The following is a 21,618-nucleotide window of genomic DNA, read 5'->3' as shown; positions in this document are numbered from 1 at the left end:
CGCGGTCCGCACGCGCTGCTTGCAAAGGGGTGGGGTTGTGGAGTGGATGCTTTGGCAAGATGGCGGGGAGCGGCGTCCGCCAAGCTGCTTCTACTGCCAGCACTTTCGTGAAGCCCATTTTCAGTCGGGACATGAACGAGGCCAAGCGGAGGGTGCGCGAGCTCTACCGCGCCTGGTATCGGGAGGTGCCGAACACTGGTGAGAGGTAGCGGCTTACGTGGGGACCCGGAGGCCGCCGCTCAAGGTCGTAGCCGGCCCGGCCGGGGTTTCTCATGGGCCGAGCTGAGGTCACCAACTTGGGCAGAGGCGACTGCGGGTGCTTCAGGGGAAGAGGTTCACCCGAGCCTACCATGGGCCGGACCCGGCGGCGGCGCGGGGGTCAGACCGGCCGTGCCCAGCATTCGTACGTGCCCTCGGAGCTTTGGTCTCTTGTCCCTCGCAATTGACGGGAGGACGATGACTGTCAGTGACACACTCACTTTGTGGGTGAGGCAGCGGAGGTACCGAGAGGCGAAGTGATGTGCCCAGGGCCCAGGCCGAGCCACTGGTGTACCCAGAACCCAAAGTCTAGAGTTGCAGAGTGTAATTATAGATGCCTGTTGGATTTTTTGTGACAGAGTCTCGCTGTGTCGCTCAGGCTGGAGTGCAGTGGTGCGATCTCGGCTCACTGCAAGCTCCGCCTCCCGGATTCACGCCATTCTCCTGCCTCAGCCTCAGCCTCCCGAATAGCTGGGATTACAGGCGCCCGCCACCACGCCGGGCGTAATTTTTTTGTATTTTTAGTAGAGACGGGGTTTCACCGTGTTAGCCAGGATGGTCTCGATCTCCTGACCTCGTGATCCGTCCGTCTCGGCCTCCCAAAGTGCGAGAAAGAGGTGTTTTTGAGTGAGCTGGAGCACGGTGCCACTCCTCAGGGCTGTCCAGTCCCTGCTTGTGTGTGTGAAAATGCGGTAGAATGTGGTGGTTAGGAGCACGGACTTTTCTTCAGGCGCTGCCCTCAACTAGCTATGTGACCTTGGGCCAGTTATTTCATCTATTCCTCAGTTTCTTCATCTTTAAAATGGGAATAATAATTCCTTCTTCAGAAAGTTACTGTATTAAGTTAAAATAGAGTGCTTAGAACAGGGCTTGATGCATATTTAACTCATTAAATATTAGCTGCTGCCTTTGTTTTTGTTGTTATTTTTGTTATTTATAGGGCTTACCTTAGCAGCAGCTTCCAAGCAGAACCCGGTCCTTTGACATATGAGAACTGTGTCTGCTCCACAGAGTCCCTGTCTTCAAGCTGACTTTTGGAAAAATTGCTACTGACCAGAACTTAAACCCACGCGATACTAGAGAAGGAGAAATTTGAGTGATCTGCTGGTTCAGGGACTGCAAATTCAGATGCCTTCAGGGGCAGGCAGATAAAAGATGTGTGTGGGGAGTGACTGTAGTAGCTGTGTGTGTGTGTGTGTGTGTGTGTGTGTGTGTGTGTGTGTGTGTGTTTCGGGGTGGTGCATTCAAATTCAGAAGTTTGAAAACATAATGTTTGCCTGGCAGAATACTTCTAGGAGTACCCAGAACCCTCCCTGGTTGCAGGAGGAAGGTGCTGGGGGAAGGAGGACCACATTCAAAAAGGGTGGCTTGTGAAGGGTAAATCAGTGGCCAAGTAGAAGACAGAACCCAGGTATCCTGACTCTGAGGATCCAGCTCTTTCTAAACCGACCCCTCCCAAGACCTTCCCTCAAATTCTGTTTTGGGAAGAAAGTCCCAAAGTCAGAAGGGTCTTGAGAGGAGGAAAAGTAGGCAGAGGGTTACAGGAGCCTAGAGAGCAAGGGAAGAGGAGAGAAAAGAAGGCGTCAAGGAGTGCGCATCCCTATGGGGAAGATCAGTGATCTGTAGCTGGCCAGTTACTCAGACCTGTGCCACACGAGTTTTATGGTATCCATCATCAGGACTCCAGCTGAGGAATCAAATCAAGGAAGGGGGATAAGTAATAGTGTTGATAACTTAGAACAGCCTGAGCATTAATAAAAAAAAAGTAAAATTTTAAGTATTTAATGAAAAAAATAGTAATGATAACTTTTTTTTTTTTTTTTTTGAGACAGAGTCTCGCTCTTGTCTCCCAGGCTGGAGTGCAATGGCGCGATCTCGGCTCACTGCAACCTCCGCCTCCCGGGTTCAAGTGATTCCCCATGCCTCAGCCTCCCAAGTAGCTGGGATTATAGTTGCATGCCACCACACCTGGCTAACTTTTGTATTTTTAGTAGAAACGGGGTTTCACCATGTTGGCCAGGCTGTCTTGAACTCCTGACCTCAGGTGATCCGCCAGCCTTGGCCTGCCAAAGTGCTGGGATTACAGGCATGAGCCGCTGTGACTGGCCAATAACTAACATTTATTGAAATGCTTACATATGACTCAGCACTATGCCTTATTTTAGGGTGGGCTCTAATAGTTTCCCTGCCTTGTAGATGAGAAAACTGAGGTACATAAACTTGTCTCAGATGACATCATTAGGAAGTAGAAGAGCCTGTCTGTAAACCCCTAATACCCAGCTCTTAGCTCCTACTGCAGTTTTCCCTGAATCTCCCAGGGCCCAGTTTTGCATGGGAGCACAGGGATAGAACTGCCTTTGAATCCTTCCTTTGAAAAAATATGACATGCTGTTTGCTGGCCGTAAGATAACAGGAGACTTTCTATAGAAACAGTTCATTCATTTAATTTCCATTTCATTAAGTATCTGTTGTACTTCAGAGTCAGTACTAGATGCCTAGAGAGATACAAAAATGAAATAAACACAACCGTGCCTTCAAGGGTCTGATGGTCTAGTCTTATGGTCTAGTCTACTATAGGCATATAACCAGATAATTAAACCCAAGGTATTATAGAGATAAGGGGAAAAAGTGTGACAATTTTAACAGCCAGCATTTGGATCATGCTTTACAAGGTGTCACTTGATTTTTCACTATATTCCTGTAAAAGAATTAGGTTAGAGTTTATTTTCTTTCCTTTTTTTTAGATGAGATGACAGGCTAAGGAGGCTGTACCCCAGGCAAGATCATGATTTATAATGATCTGGAGACCTTACCCAGCTTATTTGACCCCTAATCCCATGTTCTTTTCCATTATACCATGCTGCCTTCCCATCTAAGAATACAGGTCTTGTGCCTTGTATGAATGCAACCAAAATGAATTGGAGCAAATAGCTGAGAGCAGTATGGGATTGTCCTTCTGAATCTGTCAGAGCCTTCTGGACTCAGGAAAGCCTTAACAGTAACTTCAGAAAAGCACACAAAGACTGTGGAAAAGTCACCTTCACCCAAAAGGGGTACTTCCTTTTGAGCCTTCCAGATTTTTTCAAATTGAAATAGAAGTATTCAGGATTCAAAGAATAAGCCAGGAATCTGTGAGCTATGAAAGAACAACTGGAACTGATTTACACCAGCGTTTCTCAACAGTGGCATTTGGGCTGGACGATTGCTGTGCAGGGCTGTCCCCTGCATCGTAGGATGTTTAGCAGCATCCCTGGCCTCTACCCACAAGATGCCAGTAGCACCCACCCCATGGGTGTGACAACCAAAAATGCCTCCAGACATTACCAAATGTTTTGGGGGGCAAAATCATTGCTGGTTTGCCACGGATTTAGACCAAAGTACAATTCAGTCTACGGCTAGGCTATTTCCATTTGCTTTTCTGCAACCTTTCTCATTGGTTGGGGGGTGCATTCAGAGTGTTGGGATGGGAGGAGGGAGCCTGGGACAGACCTATGGAATTTGTCTTTCTAGAGACAAGGGTTCTTAATCTGAGGATGGGAACTCAAGGATCTGTAACCTCCTGAAACTGTAAGTAAAATGTTGCATTTATGCATGTGAACATTTTGCTGAAGAGAAGATTCATTACCCAGTGCCCTGCTGTGTAGTAGTTCAGGAGATAATGAGGAATGGGAGCTGATGGGCACAAGCTCCCATAAGTATGCCCAGAGAAATCTTGTTTTTTATTCCCAAGGTTGGGCAGGAATCTAAAATAAAAAATGCAGGAAAGATAAGCACTGATAGTAGGGGAAGATTCCTCATAGTACCTTCCTTAAAAGGGCACTGGATTGTAAATTAAAAAAAAGCAACCCTGGATTCTACGCACACGTGTACCAAGGACAGGTTTGGTCAGGTGTGCTAGCTTACACTTGTATTCCCAGCACTTTGGGAGGTAGAGGCAGAAGGATCCCTTAAGCCCAGGAGTTCAAGACCAGCTTGGGCAATGTAGTGAGACGCCTGTCTCCACAAAAAACTAAAAAAGTATGGGCCTGGTGGTGCGTGCCTGTAGTCTCAGCAACTTGGGAGGCTGAGGTGGGAGAATTGCTTGAGCCCGGGAGGTTGAGGCTGCAGTGAGCTGTGATCATGCTATTGCACTCCAGCCTGGGTGACAGACCAAGACCCTGTCTTAAAAAAATAATAATAAAATAAATTTCAGGTTCCGTATTAGTTTGCATTTATTTTTGCATCTGTCTTCTTATTGCCCTTTGTCTGCTCTTTACTGGAACTCCTAATATACCTTGGTGAACAGCCCTGTGGGGGGTAGAACTCAAATTTATAGTGTTTGCCATTTTCCGTGGTATAAATACTCCCACCATGATTGATTTTTAAGTGAAGTCAGTGTGTACGGATTTGGGAAGAGATATGTGTAACTGGCTCTCCATGAGAGCCTGCTCCAGCACACCCTGGACACTTACTTCTAGTGAATGATCCTCTGTCCTCTGTGGTGTTAACATTGACCTATCAAGCTGAGATGCCAGTTCTCCTAGTAGATTTCTGCTGTTGCTTTTTCCTTGGTTGGATCAGAAACTTTGTTTTCTTTGCAACATGGCCTGATATGTCCCTCAGCAGAGGCTTTATTTTTCTATCACTGTCACTAAGTTAGGAGTATAAAGATTCAGGTGAGGTGCAGTGGCTCATGCCCATAATCCCAACACTTTTTTGGAGGTCAAGGATTGCTTGTTGCCAGGACCAGCCTGGGCAACATACTGAGACCCGGTTTCTACAAAAAAAAAAAAAAATTTTTTTAAGATTCAAACTTTATTGTTAATTCAGTCACAAAATGGCCTTCATCGTTTTCAGAGCTGGTTATGATAGTTCTGTAAGCCAGAGTGGACAAGTCACGGGAATGGCCACAAGACAAAATATTCCAAAGGAATACACTGGTTTCCTTCACTACAGTGCTCATTCTAGCCTGGGAGCCTTGATTTTGCTGTCCCTACAGCCTAGTGTGCCTCTGTCACCCTATGTGTATCCCACCTAACACACAAGACCCTGTTCATGACCTTGTCATCAACACATCCACTGATGGCTGAGCGTCCCAGGGGGTGGTAATGCATGTGACTAAAATGTAATTTTCAAAGGACATCCGTACATCTCATCTGAAGTTCCAGGTTACTGAGTCTTTGTCACTATTTTAGGAGCTTAATCAGGGATTGTTGAATATTATGATTTTATGTTTATATTCATAGCTGGCTGTCCCTCCAGTCAGAATTTAACACCTAAACAAGTGGAGCTACATCTTAAACTTTGCTTCCTCCAAGTAATCTAAGATGCTATTAATTGCTTATTGGATTGAAGCCTCCCTAACCTGCATAAACCCCTAGCAGTCTCCCTTAACTCAAAGTTTGTGTAGTACTTAATAGCCTAGGCCACATCATTTTACATTAATTTCAATCCTGTTTTCTTTTGCTGATTGTTCCATATAAAAATAATGCTAATGTCTATTGAGAGCTTATTCCATGTGAGGCACTGTTGTGAGCATTTTGCATTGTCTCATGAAATCTCCACAACAGCCCTGGAGTTATATGTGCTGTTATTGTCTTCATTTTATTGATAAATAGATACACTCAGCCAGGATAATGGCTCATGCGTGTAATCCCAGCAACTTGCCGGGCTGAGAGGCAGGAGGATCATGAGGGCCCAGGAGTTCAAGGCTGCAGGTAGCTATGATCACACCACTGCACTCCAGCGTGGGCAACAGAGCAAGACCCTGTCTCTAAAAAAATAATTTTTTTCTTTTTTTTTTTTTTTTTTTTTGAGACACAGTCTCACTCTGTCGCCCAGGCTGGAATGCAGTGGCACCATCTCAGCTCACTGCAACCTCCGCCTCCTGGGTTCAAGTGATTCTTCTGCCTCAGCCTCCCGAGTAGCTGGGATTACAGGCACCCGCCACCATGCCCGGCTCATGTTTGTATTTTTAGTGGAGATGGGGTTTCACCATGTTGGCCAGGCTGGTCTTGAACTCCTGACTTCAGATGATCCACCTGCCTCAGCCTCCCAAAGTGCTGGGATTACAGGTGTGAGCCACTGCGCCCAGCTAATAATTTTTTTTTTTTTTGAGACGGAGTCTCGCTGTGTCACCCAGGCTGGAGTGCAGTGGTGTGACCTCGGCTCACTGCAAGCTCAACCTCCCGGGTTCACACCATTCTCCTGCCTCAGCCTCCCAAGTAGCTGGAATTATAGGCACCCGCCACCACGCCCAGCCAATTTTTTGTATTTTTAGTAGAGACGGGGTTTCACTGTGTTAGCCAGGGTAGTCTCAATCTCCTGACCTCCTGATCCGCCCACCTCGGCCTCCCAAAGTGCTGGGATTACAGGCGTGAGCCACTGCGCCCAGTCCCTAAAATGATTTTTTAAAAAATACTCTCAGGCACAAGAAAGTTAACTTACACAGGATTATATAGCTAACAAAAGTTGGGATTTGAACCCAGGTTGTTCAGACTCTTGAACAATGCTTTACTGCCTCTTCAAATTCAGTGGTCTTTTTCCCCAAACAATAAGTTCCTTGAGAGCAAATAGCATGAATCACATGTCTCATCCTCAGGCACCTAGCCTAGGGTCAGGCTAACTTTTGGTGAAGAAATGAATGGGCGACCTGTATGTGTTCAATGAGTATCATTTGACTCTACGTTTTAAAAACATGTTTTAACCATACAATTTCTACCCTGAGTCATGTTTTTCTCTCTAGTGCACCAATTCCAGCTGGACATCACTGTGAAAATGGGACGGGATAAAGTCCGAGAAATGTTTATGAAGAATGCCCACGTCACAGACCCCAGGGTGGTTGATCTTCTGGTCATTAAGGTAACTGACCCTCCCTGACCAATTTGAAAGATCAGCCAACTTGTCCACTACTTCTCAGTCTTTCCAAATGAACATTTTGTCTCCAAGTTTAGAAAGCAGCTACTGGTTCAGCAGTGATTATTGCTGTGTTTCAGAGAAATACTTGAACTTGGAGGTTATCATCTGGTTAAATAGATAAGATTCATCAAGGGAACATCCACTGGGACTTGCATTTTATAACCATAAAAAAAGATATAGGGAGGAAAGTTTGAACTCTTCTTGAACCTCATCCCTAGAAGTTACCACTTCATCTGAATGCCAGTTTACAGCTGGAAGAGGCAGTTAGGCTGGTTATGAGTCCTGTATAAATGGGGTCAAATCCTAGGGCTGATTCTGTCCCCCTGGCCAGTCACATTAGCATCAATGGGAGCTTTAGCATAGACCAGTCAGTAACAGAAGAAATGATAAGCAGAAAGATAAGTTAAGCCAGTCAGGTTAGGTAGTCATGGGATAGGAGCCTGTTAACCTATATGTTTCTCCTCCTGGTACCAGCTAACCACAGAGTTAAACAATCTTTGCAAGGTCTCAGAAATCATTTACCCCAACCACCTCATTGTCCAGACATAGAAACTTTGCCCAGACAGAGTAGTTACTTGCCCAAGGTCATTCAACAAGTCCATGCTGAGCAGAGAATAGAATCCTGGCCTTCAGTGTCATATGCCTTCAACTTGACCACTTTGACTGATGACCTCTCTCCTCACTGTTCAGGGAAAGATTGAACTGGAAGAAACAATTAAAGTATGGAAGCAGCGGACACATGTTATGCGGTTCTTCCATGAAACAGAAGCGCCAAGGCCAAAGGATTTCCTATCCAAGTTCTATGTTGGCCACGATCCATGAAGTCATTCAGTGGAAAGGTGCACGTTGATACTATTTTAGAGCACAAATAAACTCACTATACGATGGTCACTTTGTGATAGAATTCCATTGATGAACCAATTTTCTGCAGCCTTTTTGCCTGAGCAAGTGGGGCTTTGGTATACACACCACCTGTTCTTTCCCTTTTCTTGAAATGTGGTGTTTGCTGTAAATTGGATTGAATTATTTTTCTCAGAGCCTTGCATGTCAGTAAACAGGAAGGAAGGAGGCCATCTGTTCAAAAACTGTGACACTGGGCATGAGGCTGGATGACTTGTTAATGTGGTTGTTTCTATAGCCCCTATGATTAGACACCGTAGTGTCAGGGCACAGATTATCCAAAATTAGCCAGCTCTTGCTGTCAGAGAGGGATCAGAGCAGCACTAACAGGCGCAAAAGTAGAGCTGTCAAGATAGGCTAGTTTTCCTTGGGTTCTGAAGAAAATGGATGCGCAAAGGCTTGGCTCCGCTACTTGTAACAAGCTCCAGCCCTTAAAATGAAATTAACTTCCTACTCAGGCACCCTGCTAGGTGCACAGCTGTTCAATATACACACAGAGAACAGAAATATTCCTACTGTCTTTGGAAACTCTGGTGTACCTCTCAGTGGCAGAATAAACATCAACCCAGGTTCAAGAACTGATCTCTGTTTGGATAGTGGTCTTCTCTTGTCCTTCCCAGGGCAATCCAAATGATGGAGAAGGGGGTTTGGAATCTATAGGTATGATCACTGAGGACTCCCATACTTTTTTTTTTTTTTTTTAATAGAGATGGGGTCTCTCCATTGCCCAGGCTGGTCTTTTTCTTTTTCTTTTTTTTTTTTTTTTTTTTTTTTTTTTTTTTTGAGATGGAGTCTCGCTGTTGTTGCCCAGGCTGGAGTGCAGTGGCATGATCTTGGCTCACTGCACCTTCCACCTCTCGGTTCAAGTGATTCTCCCTGCCTCAGCCTCCCAAGTAGCTGGGATTACAGGCGTGGACCACCACATCCAGCTAGTTTTATATTTTTAGAAAATACAGAGTTTCACCATGTTGGCCAGGCTGGTTTCAAACTCTTGACCGCATGCAATCCACCTGCCTTGGCTTCCCAAAGTGCTGGCGTGAGCCACCGTGCCCAGGCTGGTCTTGAACTCCTGGGCTCAAGTGATCCTCCTGCCTCAGCCTCCCAAAGTGTTGGGACTACAGGCATCAGCCATTGTGCATGGCCCCAAACCTTATGGCACCAAGGATCCCTTTTTAATTTTTTCACCTAAGGAACCTGAGGGAAAAAAAGTGTTTTTGTGTTCTCACTCAATAACAATAAACACATAAGACTTCTGTGATCAAACGTATGAGGGTTTCTCCCCCCACTAAGCAAGCAGTCAGTTCTGCAGCAGACACCAGCTGGCTGTCCTCCATTTCTCTTCGAACACTATCTACGTGGAGATAGCATCAGATTCCACAGGTTTGGGGCTCAGTCCCACAAGACTGCTCCCACCCCCATTAGACAACATTCGCAAGTCCAAGCCTCCAGAACTTCTGAGCTTCAAGTTCCCATGACCCCTTCTTTTTTTTTCTTTTTTTTTTTTTTTTGAGACGAGTCTCGCTCTGTCGCCCAGGCTGGAGTGCAGTGGCGCCATCTCTGCTCACTGCAAGCTCTGCCTCCTGGGTTCACACCATTCTCCTGCCTCAGCCTCCCAAGTAGCTGGGACGACAGGTGCCCACCACCATGCGTGGCTAATTTTTTGTATTTTTAGTAGAGACAGGGTTTCACCGTGTTAGCCAGGATGGTCTCCATCTCCTGACCTCGTGATCCGCCCGCTTTGGCCTCCCAAAGTGCTGGGATTACAGGTGTGAGCCACCGTACCCGGCCGACCCCTTCTTTTTAATTTGCTGGAGCAGCTTGCAGAACTCAGGGGAACACTTAGGTCCGTGTACTGGTTTATTATAAAGGATATCACAAAAGATACAGCTGAAGAGATGCATAGGGTGAGGTATAGAAGAAGGGGCATGGAGCTTCCAAGTTCTCTCCAGGCGTGCCACTTTCCAAAGCCAAGTGTTCTGTTCTCCAAAAGCTCTCTAAACCTGTCTTCTTGGGCCTTTTATGGAGACCTCATTGGATAGGGATGATTGAAGCATGGACAACGGTGGAGAAATGGGATTGGACAAAAGAGACATAATCTAATACAGATGGAGTGGGGAAGTCCAACAAGGCCTGTCCACGTTTCTTCCTCCCAGGTATGGGGCAGAATCCTTTCTGAAATGGGGGTCTCATGACCTAAAATCAGACAAGGTAGGTCAGAGGATTCTTTTTATGGCCAACTCGAAGACGGGCAAAGGAAGATTATACTTTTACTTTCTATGGCCTACCTTGGGGAGAAAAAGCAGCACAAGGAGGTCAGGAGAAGGTCTGAGAAAGAGACTGCTGTTTTCTGAGGCCCAAAGTGCCCAACATTATAACAAAAGCCTAAAACAAGGGTTTTGGGAGTTATAAGCCAGGAAATAGATGAAAACCTATATATATCCTCATATCACAGAACCCAAGTTTTGAATCATTCTAGTTATATTTAAGTAATACGCTAACAAGCAGAGCTGTCATGACTGGCACTGAACACAGAATGGCATGAGGCTTTAGTTAGCCCATGTAGCTTTCTTAAGGGAAAATGCACAGTTTCTGTTGGGCTTTTGTAAACAATGAAAATAGTTCCCAGGGCTCCAAAATAGTTCACCAGGCTCCACTGCAGCCTGGATAGCCTGGGCCTATGTTTCTCCCATAAATAAAGGACAGCAGAGACAACTGCACCAACTAGAACCTAGGCATACTGAGAAACTGCAGCCATCACTCAGTCACACACAGCTGATATTTATTATGTTTATTCATAATTTGATTGCTTGTTTGCGCAGTGCTTAGTGGACAGCACATCTCAGGGAGCCTCTCAGAGCCTGGGGTGGGATATGGTCATGGACCATACAGGAAGCTTCACCAGACTGGGAGGCTGAGGGCCTTCCCTGAGCCTTTCTGCTGATAGGGAAGGCAGAGAAGCTGAGAGCATCACCATTTCTTCAGTTAGTGCTTTCTCCTTTCTGTAATTCCTGGAAGAAAGGAAAGCAGCAGTGAACTGGGCAACAGCATAGTCTTTCATCCACAGACTGAAAGAATTCCACAAAGTGCTTCTATCAAACATGGCAGGAGAAAGGCAGCTTTGAGCACGTTTGATTGTTTATGCGCACGTTAACTGGGCATTCACCACGGGCCAGGCACTGGGGGCCCAAATGTATAAAAAACGTCCCCTGCCAGCAAGAAGCTCAGAGTCTAGTAAAATTTTGGTTTGTGTGTGTTTGGCCACATAATACCGAGTATTTGAAGAGAGGTACTGGTTGCTCAGAGGAAGGAGCCATCAACTTTCAAATGAAAGGAGGAAGGAAGACTTCAAAGACACTGTAGAATGGGTGGAATTAAGACCCAGAGCTCTGGGAAAGAGCCTTCCATGTGGGAGGAACAATGAGCCAATGTTTGGGGGTGGGTATGAGCGTGAAAACTCAAGAAATGGTGAATACTGGGAATCGGCGTGTGGCTGGAAATATGGAAGAAGAGACTGGAATAAGAGATGTGACCAGATTATGGCAGCCTTGAATGCCAGGCTAAGGAGTCAGGAGTGTCCTCATCTCTGACAGAATGCCATGCAGCACATATTAGAGCACATGAAGTCGGCTGGGCGCAGCGGCTCACGCCTGTAATGACAACACTTTGGGAGGCCAAGGTGGGTGGATCACCTGAGGTCGGGAGTTTGAGACTAGCCTGACTAACATGGAGAAACCCCGTCTCTACTAAAAATACAAAATTAGCCGGGCATGGTGGCACATGCCTGTAATCCCAGCTACTCGGTAGGCTAAGGCAGGAGAATCGCTTGAACCTGGAAGGCAGAGGTTGCAGTGAGTCGAGATCATGCCATTGCACTCCAGCCTAGGCAACAAGAGCGAGACTCCGTCTCAAAAAAACAAACAAACAAACGAAAACATTAGCCACCAAGTGGGTCAATTCATTAATGCTTCTGCCCCCAGTGTCCAAATGCTGCTACCAGGCCAGACTGCATCACAGATGCTCCACCCTGCTTCCTGGTCCATCTAGGGTAAAGCAAGTCTTACCTGTTAGTCATCATCATCATCATCCTCTGGAACAAAAATGTCATGTTCCTCAAGTAGAGCAGCAAAGTTCTTGCTAATGAGTGTCCCGACATAGAGAAAGGGGATCACAATGCAGAACACACGGAGAAGGCCGAAAGACATCTGCAGAGGGTCAGAGTGGCAGCTGTGAGCTCGAGCCCACTCTGGCAGGACCAAAGAAGACCGGGCCCTCTCACGGACATACCCTCAGACCCATCATAAGCAACTTGATTTTAAAGTCCTTGGAAAAATTCAGGGCAAGAAAAGTAATTAGAAAAGGAGAAGGCCAGGCGGCGTCACTCACACCTTTAATCCCGGCACTTTGGGAGGCCGAAGTGGGTGGACCACCTGAGGTCGGGAGCTTGAGACCAGCCTGGCCAACATGGTGAAACCGTCTCTACTAAAAATACAAAAAATTGGCCCAGCATGGTGGCGCACGCCTGTAATCCCAGCTACTCGGGAGGCTGAGGCAGGATAATTTCTTGAACCCAGGAGGCAGAAGTTGCAGTGAACCAAGATTGCACCATTCCACTCCAGCCTGGGCGACAGAGTGAGGCTCTGTCTAAAAAAAAGAAAAAAGGCCGGGCGCAGTGGCTCACACCTGTAATCCCAGCACTTTGGGAGGCCGAGGCGGGTGGATCACGAGGTCAGAAGTTCGAAACCAGCCTGGCCAACATAGTGAAACCCCGTCTCTACTAAAAATACAAAAACTTAGCCGGGTGTGGTGGTACACGCCTGTGGTCCCAGCTACTTAGAAGGCTGAGGCAGAAGAATCACTTGAACCCGGGAGGCGGAGGTTGCAGTGAGCCAAGATTGTGCCACTGTACTCCAGCCTGGGTGACAGAGTGAGACTCCGTCTCAAATGAAAAAAGAAAAGGAGATAAAGTGACTGTTATGGCCATCAAAGTGGACGAAAAGTCCACTGGAAAGAAAAGTCTAAGGCACCCAAGACATCTAAAGTTAGGACACAGCCTGCTAATTACTTTAAATCCCTACAGGCAATCGGGTGCACCAGTACTAGGAGGGCCAGACTACGGTTAGCTCTACCTGAACACGAAATACACGAAAACCGATGACAGAAAGATGTACAGTGAAGGGATATTCTATACAGTTCACTAAGTAACAGGTTCCCTGATGCCTGAGAAATTTGATTTAAAAATTTTAGAAACAGATGTATTTGAAAGTGGGCATGTATTTACACTCAAAGACTATTTAGATGGATTGGGAGAATGTCAGTAAAATCTCAGCAACATTTCTCTCGTATTCCTAGAATTAAAAAAATTTTTTTTCAACTGTTTTGATAAGGCAGGTCTTTTCCAACATGGACCTACAGTCAATTGTGTGAGTTAGCATAGGCCAGACTAGCTTTAAGAGAATTTGTTTTTTTAACTCCCACACCACACAGCCCTGCAGTCGTAAAGCAAACTTTTGTTTGATATAAGGGACTGTTTCCGTTTTCCCTAGAAAAACCCAAGCATGTGATAGCGTTCAGTGTTGGAAAAAGATAGGACCTGGTGGAGACGGTACCAGGAAGAAACCTGGATGCAGCGGCCTCAGCGCTGGCCTTGGATACTAGCTTCACCGCTCTAGCCCGATTCTTCATTTGAAAAACCGTGATTGTAATAATTCCCTGCACATCTATCAGGACTGTAAATCACATGAATTAAATACTAGGTGACAACTAATAAAAAGATGAGGCCTGTCCCACGTACCCTTTATTTACAGAGTCCTTTCAAACTTCATATTTCATCTCATAAACTAGGAGACAGGCAGGGCAGAGATTACAGGACTGGTCTAAGCTAGAAGCACACGGCCTAGTCTTCTGACTCCAGAGGAGCAGAGCACCGCACCTCTCACGACAAGCTAATGTAAAAGGCCAACTTCCTCAGCGTTTGCCCCCCATCTTCTGTCTACCTACCATTTTCTACACACCTGTCAAAATTAGCAACTCATTAGCGTATTCTTGGTCCGCCTTCCAGTCTACGGTAATCGTTATGATTGGCCTTGGCTCCTGTCAATCAGCGCCTCCCTCACGCACTCCCCACAATGATTGGCCTCAGCCCCTTCGCCCCGTCTCCAGGAAGACACTCACTTTCACCGGTTTGGGCAAAATGGCGCCGCTGCGGGTAACGATGACTGACCTCGACGGTACCAGGCTCTGGCCTGAGCCGCTCCGTGCGGCGGCGACATCGCCATCTTTCCTCAAGCTAGGCCCGCTCCGGAGAGCCCCGGACCTGACGGGTGCCAGTACTAGCCAGCGAGCCGCTCCGGACGCCATGCCCCAGCTCCGCCCCTCACCCGAGCACCCGGACCCCACCGCCCGGCCCTGGTGCCGCCCTCGGGAAGAAAGCCGCCCGAAGCCTCGCGGGAGTTTGAGGAGTACACGAGAGGCCCAGCCCTCCCACTCGCGCAGTGCCGGCGGCTCCTGGGGCGGCGGGAGGGAGGTGTTTGTCAGTAGCCGGCGTGGTGGCGTCACGAGAGGGGCGGTGTCGCGCCGGCTCTCTCCGTCCGCGTCCTGCTGGGCGTGGCCGCGGTCCTGGGTCCGCCCGGCCGTCAGAACAGGCCTCAGCGGCCGGCTGTGGAAATAAACCCAGGGAGCCGAAGGAGTAATAACGAAAAAGCTTTACTAGTGTTTTAACCGTGTACAAAACACTGTAGCAATAAGAAAAAGGCCCGTGCTGTGTTTAAACAAAATGCAGTGGCTGCGGGGCTTCCAGGCAGGGCTGGGGAACAGGCCGGGCGCCCGCCTTGGGCGCATCTCCGCCTCCTGGGGGTAAGAGGCTCAGAGTCTACCCCTTAGGCCTAGTTGGATGCGGGTCGGTCCTGCCCAAGGCCCCAGTGAGGGGAGCCAAGGCTAGGAAGGGGCAAGATTTATGTGTTTGGGAGCGGGTGTCTGCGTCTTCCCCCTGGGGCGTCAGTATGGTCAGGCTCTGGTGACCCAGCTGCTTTGCCTCCCGATATTGGGAAGAGTAGCAAGGAGAGGTCCTGGCACGTACACCCTGGGTGACAAACAGGGCTATGAGAGTTCCCAGGTGGTTTCTCGAGCAGCTTCAGTTTACCGGAGCCCAGCCAGGAGAGAGAATTTTAGCACAGGAAATGGAATCCCGTGCCCAAGCTCCTAGAATACCCAGGACTGAGAACCAAAGCAACAAATTCCCCAGGGAGCCACACTGCCTCACCACCTCTTCTTTAACCCCTCACTTGGCAGCTCCAGGAGCTGGCTGCTGAAGACAGAGTACAGGAGGCCATTTCGTTGACATAAAAAAGCTACAAGCCCCTTCTGGGGCAAGGTCCAGCATCATCTGTTAACAGGGCAGCCAGGGAGAAAGGATGGGACCCCAACACTCTGAGCAGACTAAATCTCTCTTCACTGGCCGAAGATCCTCTGCCTCAAAGGGCCCTAGCCAAACTGCTGAGTGAGGATCCCATCCCCAATCTTCCCACCCCCTCAGGAAGAGCTGGGTCCCAGAAACTGCTGTGACACAATAAATCCACTTTCTCTGACAATGGCAGAGCCTCAAGGCCATACTGCAGCCTACCTCGGATTTAAATGCACACGAGACTCCCCAGGTGGGAAATTATGGCTCTAGAGCCTGGTGTGTAGGTCAAAGGTAGGGCAAGCCTGTGACACTCTCAGGTGACATTTCCCACTTCCTTCATTTCATTAACATCCCCTGGGAGGGGGCAGTCAGGCCAGTGCAGTCACAGGAGATTGGGGTCTTGCTCTGTGGCTGCTAAGTCTCTGGACCTCAGGAAATAAAGAGGATGGAAGGAATGGTCCCTCAGTCCCTTCCAGACACACGGGTGGATCTGGAACCTGGAGAATGCCTAAACAGCAGGAAGAAGAGAACCCATGTCCTCTCCCAAAACGCAACCTTGGAAATGGGTAAACATTTAACTCCTGAAAAAGAACTGGCCCTGGTTTCCTGACTCAAAGGGCCCAGACTTAGGGCCTATCCTGTTCCTCACATTTTGGCTGGCTCCCCTGGGCCCTCTGCTGCCAACACTGCCGCAGCTCCACGATCTCCTGGCCATACCAGTCATGCAGGGTAGAGAAGCAGGAGGTCTCAGGGGACACGGGGCTCTGCCCCCTGCCTAGGAGGAGGCTGGCAGGGCCCTGCAGCTCCCACTCAGCCAACCCCTGCCCTGCAGACCTGCTGCCCGCTTCTTCAACCAAACCCACAGGGCTGCTGTCCTTGGAGAAGGAGTGGCCATTCTCCAGGCCCGCAGATCGGTGGTTAGGAGCCTGTGGCTTACAGCGGCTGGCAACAGACTTCCACGATGAGTGGCGTTGCAAAGCCAGGCTCTGGCGTGCGTCCTGCAACTGGCTCTCCAACTCGCGTACCACCAGGCGCATGTAGCCAAAGCTTGCCCGGGACAGCGCCTTCACCCAGGCCTCCTGAGCCGCCGGCCCTTCTGCGGCCAGCAGGTGTGGGCGAACTCCGGGGGCATCAAAGCAGATGGCAAAGGCAAACTCCTCGGGCACGGGAGCCTCGGCCAGTTCCACTGTGCAGCCTTCCAGCACCACCAGGCTCAGCGGGGCCCGGCCCTCGCGACTCTCAAAGGAGAATAGCAGGTTGCCCTTGAGGACAAACCAGCATCTTCGGCCAGTGCCACTGGGGGTCGGTGGGGTCCCTGGGCCCCCCCAGGTGCGCAGGAAGCCCATGTGGTCTGCTGGGGAGTCGCTGAGTGCATAGTGGGCTACACTCCTCTCGTTCAGCTTCATGGCTCCCACGGGAACTGTGAGGCGAGAGAGATGGCAGCAGATCAGAGAGGGAGGTGGTTCCGTGCCTCCCTGGGGAAGAGCACTGGCTCCGGAGGCAACCTGGACCCCAGCCCTGGGGCTCCTACTCGCTTGCTGTGTCCCCAAGGCCCCTAAAGTCACCTGAGAAGTGGGCTTGTCTTTCCTTCCTTTTCTCTCAAAAGGATGTTGTGAGGATCATGCAAAAAAAAACTGGACATAGGCGGACTTGGAGAAAAGAATAACGAGATTGCATCAGACAGGAGGCATGGCAGGACCTGGGCACGGCTTTCTAAAAGCCAAAGAAACAGGCCCCAGCTGAGCTAAAATGGACCCCAGACCCATCGAAACCACTGTGCTTAAACTATCCCCTAATCTGGGGTCCTCTCAACTCCAGCTCTGAGGCCAAGCTTCCAGGGTTTCCATGACCCTCCTGGGCCTCTACTGGCCTCTTATTTGCATATAGCAGTTGAATCTTATTGACCTACAGGCAGAGGCTGAGGCACAAAATATAACTTTAAAGAGTTTACTTGAGGGAGAGTAAGGACAACTGCCCAGAACAAACTTCTTAGTTGCCGTGGGGTGTGCTGCGTTGGGCCTTTCCTACAATCAGGTTTTTATAGGCAGAAGGGGGCAAGGATGACAAAGTTGTTTGGCAGGAATTCTCCTTGGTTTATAGAAATAACATCGATTGGTGGGGTGTGGTGGCTCACATCTGTAATCCCAGCACTTTGGGAGGCCGAGGTGGGTGGATCACCTTAGGTCAGGAGTTCGAGACCAGCCTGGCCAACATGGTGAAACCCTGTCTCTAAATACAAAAATTAGCCAGGCACGGTGGCGGGTGCCTGTAATCCCAGCTACCCAGGAGGCTGAGGCAGGAGAATTGCTTGATCCCAGGAGGCAGAGGTTGCAGTGAGCCGAGATTGTGCCATTGCACTCCAGCCTGGGTGACAAGAGAGACTCCATCTCAAAAAAAAAAAAAAAAGAAATAACATTGATTAGTGATTGGCTATGCATTGTTGAACTATAGGGTATGAACTATAGGGTGTCCAGTGTACAGCATTTTATGGCTACTTGGTGTCACTCTAGAGCCACATATCAGGTGGCATCAAGAGGTAATTCTTGATCCTTTTGTAGTTCATGAGCGTGATGATTGTGTGTTCACGTGCATGTATGAGCCGTGCCACCCTCGAACCTTGTTACCATGTGGGCACATCACCGACCTGACATGAAGAAAAGAAAAGCAAAAAAAAAGAAAAAGAGATAATTCTTTAGCTCAAGGGAGGAGTAAGACTTGACAGCTGTTGCGTTTCAATATGTCTGGGCCTGATTATTTAAAGGGGCTCCAATTCCTCAGATAAAACATTATTTTTCTCTCTCAATCTGCAGCCTTCAGGGCCAGATAGGGAGCTACTCTGTACACAGAGTGTGGCACAAACCCAGGGTACAGCTGAGAAGAGCTAACCGCAGCCATTGAATGTGGGTGCCCCCAGCATCGTGAATGGCACTTAGTCCAACTATCCTTACTCATGGAAAACCAAGGCCCAGTGCAGTGAGGGGAACTTGCCCAAGGTTACATGGCCAATGATACGCAGAGCTTCGTCTCCCAAATCCCTCACACTGTACCCACTTACCAGCAGGGCTCACTGGGGGAGGGCAGGGACCTCTTGTCTGGCCACACAGCTCAGCCCTTCGACCACCTGGTTCCCAGGGAGCCTGCAAAACAATTCTCAAGCCCAGTCAGCTTATCCCAAAGAATGAGAACTCCTACTCCACCTTCGAGGCCTAATCAAACCACAGCTTCCACCAGGAAGCCTTCCCTGACCCCTGAGAATCCCCCCACCCATCCACCCAGCCAGGAACCCCTGGGCAGCTTAAGGGGCTGGGTCCCCTTGTCTTGACCTTTACTCTTCAGACCCCAGCTCCCTGCCTGAGTCCAGGTCAGAGCTAATGTGCCCTCATGGTTCCTAGCTTTTCCCTTCTAGCACTTCCTGGCTTTAACTGAAGTCACCCAATCTAGGAGGCCTTCCATGATCACCATATCATCTAAGGTGGCCCTGACCTAAGGTCACCTGACCAGTAGACCCCCCATTTGTGGTTGGTTTCCTTCATCCCACGACGATGTCATTTGTGTTTACAGCACTGTTCCCAGCCCCAGAATGTCTAGGGTGGGGCTCGGCTAAGTTCCCAGGAGAACCCCAATACCCAGCACTGTGCGGGGCTCAGAGAGGCCCTCAGGAGGGATCTGTTGAATTAATGGGGATACATCAGTGGACAAATCGAAGTCTCCCGCCCTCCTGGAGCCTACATTCCCACAGGGGGAAACACACTGTAGGCAAACAAAATAAATACTAATAAATTAATGAAAGAATAATTAGTGAAATAAGAGATAATATAAGGACCGGTAATGCTAAGGGTTATGGAGAAAAACAAGCCAGGCCCCTGGATGGGGAGAGAGGCCATTCCAGTACGGGTGGCCCAGGAAGGGGGAGGAGGAGATCACAGATGTTTGCTAGAGGAGCGGCCTCACTGGGGGTCCTGGGCCCAGCACTGGGGCACAGGGAGGGGGTGGGCAGCCCGTGGGGCCATGACCCCTCCCCTCCCCCGCGTCTGGGGAAGGGCGCTCCCTCCTCTCCACCAGTAGGGGGGCCAGGCCTCCGCACACCCGGCCTCCCGCCCGCCCCAGCGTCTTCCTGGATTCTTTTGTTGGAGGAGAGGCGGGCTGGGGGTGCGGGACCGCCGGGACAGTGACCACTGCGGGGAGCCCCAAGCCGGCTGTCGCCCTAAACAGAGGTCACCTCGGTCAGGGTCTCCCTGGCTGCCGCCTCGGTTTCCCCGTCCTCGCGTCGGGGCTGTTCCCCGCCACTTCCCCGCGGCCACGCCTTCCCTGGGGCCACCTCCTCCCGGAGCCCGCCGGGCCCACTCTCACCTTCCGCTGCCGATCGCACCGAAGCCCAGGAGGGCGATCCAGGCTCGAGACCCCGCGCCTCCGCCTGGGCTGCAACGTGGCCGCGGGAACCGGGAGACCCCGCCCGGGAGGCTGGAGTTAACGCCCCTCCCCGCCCAGTATTCGCCAGGCCCGGGATCTCCGAGGCCGCCTCGGGATCTGCCAGGACGGGAAACTGAGTCCCGAGAGGGCGGTGAACTGCCCGAGCCGCAGCACTGGTCGGTGCGGGCGGCCTCGAACCCAGAGGCCCCCCTCGGACGGTCCGCAGGCCTCGGACCCAGCCCACCGTCCGGAAAACTCAGTCCTTCTCTTCCTCTCTGGTCCCCCTCTCCCTGCTCGGCCCACTTCCCCGGCAGAGCCAAACCAGGGATGTCTCTGGGCACCTCCTAAGGGCGGGCTCCTACACAGCCCGCGAGGGCCAGCCAAGCTTTCTTGGCCACCCACCGGGCCACCGGGGTCGGCTAATTTCTGCCTCTGGAAATTACCCGTTTCTGCTTCCCTGGCCTGAAACCCACCGGCGGCCCCCAGGCTCTGCACTAGTGGGTCGAGGAGGAGGCCTGCGGTGAAGTTCGCAGGAATGCACAACCAAACCCAAGAGACTGGAGCTTCTGGAAGGCCCCAGAAGCCGGAGGTGTCCTCGAACATCTGCCCATGAACTTGGCTCCCACCTCAGAGCCTTTGCCCTTGCAGTTTCTGCAGCCTAGAATGGCCTTCCTTCCCACCCCCAACCGCAGCTCCACTCCTCAGGACGCCTCTGGACGCAGATTTGAGTCTCTGCTCAGTGGTCCCCTCTGGGGCCATTGTAAAGCAACCTGTCCTGCAGTCTCTGTCCCATCCCTGGGGTGTTATTTCCATCAGAGAACTCACTGCTAGGGTAAACTTTCCTATGCTCATGCTTTTATGTTCTTGTTTATTGCCTGTCTCCCCTACTAAATTTTATTCAGTTAATACTGTACACCATAATAAATGTGTTAGAAGGTAATAAGTGGCATGGAAAAACAGAGGAGGGTAAGGGAGACTGGAAATTGTGGGAGTAGGGAGGTTGCAATTGCAAATAGAGTGGTCAGGGTAGCCCTCACTGAGAAAGTAACATTGGACAAATACTTGAAGGAAATGAGGGAGCCAGCCATGCCAATTCCAGGCAGAGGGAACAGTCAGCTCAGTGGCCCTCCAGGCCTGTTGTGTTTGAGGACCTGCAAGAAGGCCAGTGAGGCTGGGATGCCTGGGGAGGGGCAGACAGTAGGAGGTGGGGGTGGAAGGGGTGGGATGGGGCTCTGTAAATCTGGGAGGGCTGTTACTCTAGACAGGGCTGTGAGGAGGGACCTGAGCGATTTCAAGGCATACTCTGGCTTCTGTGGCGAGAATCAATGTCAGTGGAAGCTGGAGACCAGTGAGGAGACTGCTGCCACTATCCAGGCGAGATGTCACAAATGCGGCGAGAGCAGGGAGGGAGAGGCAGCCAGATTTAGAATGGCTTTTGAAGGTAGAGAACACAGGATTTGCTGAGGAGTTGGATGTGGGGAGTGAGGGAAAGAGCAGGCAGAACTGCTCAGTTTTGGCTTGAGCACCTAGGAGAGTTGTCATTATCTGAGATGTGGAAAGTGGCTGGTGCTTGGTCTGGGTTATGTCTGAGACACCCAGTGGCCATCTGAGTGAAGGTGCTGTTGGGGCTCAGAAAGCGATGCCTAAAAATATGGCACTTGGGCATGCTGAGTACTTTGAACCAAAGGACACTGGAAGAGCCTCAGAAGCAAAGTATCTCTTTGACCTTCTCCTGCCCCCCTTCTTTCTCCCGT

At 49.9% G+C, this 21,618-nt stretch overlaps 3 protein-coding genes and 1 non-coding gene across 5 annotated transcripts; 2 read left to right on the top strand and 2 right to left on the bottom strand.

The window, feature by feature from the left end:
• On the top strand, nt 1–8,633 carry NDUFA6 (NADH:ubiquinone oxidoreductase subunit A6). Its single transcript, XM_032138815.2, has 3 exons — nt 1–198; nt 6,983–7,098; nt 7,846–8,633. Exons 1-3 carry the CDS (start codon nt 60–62, stop codon nt 7,975–7,977), a joined length of 387 nt encoding a protein of 128 aa, XP_031994706.2. The 5' UTR covers nt 1–59; the 3' UTR covers nt 7,978–8,633.
• On the bottom strand, nt 4,032–14,577 carry SMDT1 (single-pass membrane protein with aspartate rich tail 1). 2 transcript variants are annotated; one of them, XM_032138818.2, is made up of 3 exons: nt 14,227–14,577; nt 12,117–12,257; nt 4,032–5,014 (listed from the first exon to the last, which is right to left on the bottom strand). In XM_032138818.2, the coding sequence occupies exons 1-2, from the start codon at nt 14,410–14,412 to the stop codon at nt 12,120–12,122; spliced, it is 324 nt and encodes a 107-aa protein (XP_031994709.1). In that variant the 5' UTR covers nt 14,413–14,577; the 3' UTR covers nt 4,032–5,014; nt 12,117–12,119. The 2 variants fall into 2 exon arrangements, with proteins under 2 accessions (XP_031994709.1, XP_031994707.1); XM_032138816.2 differs by lacking the exon at nt 4,032–5,014 and adding an exon at nt 10,829–11,063 and having other exon boundaries at nt 14,227–14,574.
• Nucleotides 14,578–14,741: 164 nt separating this feature from the next.
• On the bottom strand, nt 14,742–19,898 carry PHETA2 (PH domain containing endocytic trafficking adaptor 2). Its single transcript, XM_032138814.2, has 3 exons — nt 19,805–19,898; nt 18,510–18,591; nt 14,742–16,874 (listed from the first exon to the last, which is right to left on the bottom strand). The coding sequence occupies exon 3, from the start codon at nt 16,858–16,860 to the stop codon at nt 16,081–16,083; it is 780 nt and encodes a 259-aa protein (XP_031994705.1). The 5' UTR covers nt 16,861–16,874; nt 18,510–18,591; nt 19,805–19,898; the 3' UTR covers nt 14,742–16,080.
• LOC116459541 (small nucleolar RNA U13) lies at nt 18,001–18,104 on the top strand. Its single transcript, XR_004245592.1, has one exon. It is a non-coding gene; the product is annotated as a small nucleolar RNA U13 (small nucleolar RNA).
• Nucleotides 19,899–21,618: the final 1,720 nt, after the last annotated feature.

The sequence above is a fragment of the Hylobates moloch genome, unplaced genomic scaffold, assembly GCF_009828535.3.
Source record: "Hylobates moloch isolate HMO894 unplaced genomic scaffold, HMol_V3 SCAFFOLD_19, whole genome shotgun sequence".
Taxonomy (NCBI): Eukaryota; Metazoa; Chordata; class Mammalia; order Primates; family Hylobatidae; genus Hylobates; species Hylobates moloch.
This window is presented reverse-complemented; position numbering and strand designations above follow the sequence as displayed.

Excerpts from the sequence above, each read along its gene's own strand:
- PHETA2 (XM_032138814.2), bottom strand. The coding sequence starts at position 16,860 with ATGAAGCTGAACGAGAGGAGTGTAGCCCACTATGCACTCAGCGACTCC.
- SMDT1 (XM_032138818.2), bottom strand. The coding sequence starts at position 14,412 with ATGGCGTCCGGAGCGGCTCGCTGGCTAGTACTGGCACCCGTCAGGTCC. Across the intron at positions 12,258-14,226 it reads TTTTGCCCAAACCGGTGAAA|ATGTCTTTCGGCCTTCTCCG; the intron begins GTGAGTGTCTTC and ends GACCCTCTGCAG.
- NDUFA6 (XM_032138815.2), top strand. The coding sequence starts at position 60 with ATGGCGGGGAGCGGCGTCCGCCAAGCTGCTTCTACTGCCAGCACTTTC. Across the intron at positions 199-6,982 it reads TCGGGAGGTGCCGAACACTG|TGCACCAATTCCAGCTGGAC; the intron begins GTGAGAGGTAGC and ends TTTTCTCTCTAG. Across the intron at positions 7,099-7,845 it reads TTGATCTTCTGGTCATTAAG|GGAAAGATTGAACTGGAAGA; the intron begins GTAACTGACCCT and ends CTCACTGTTCAG.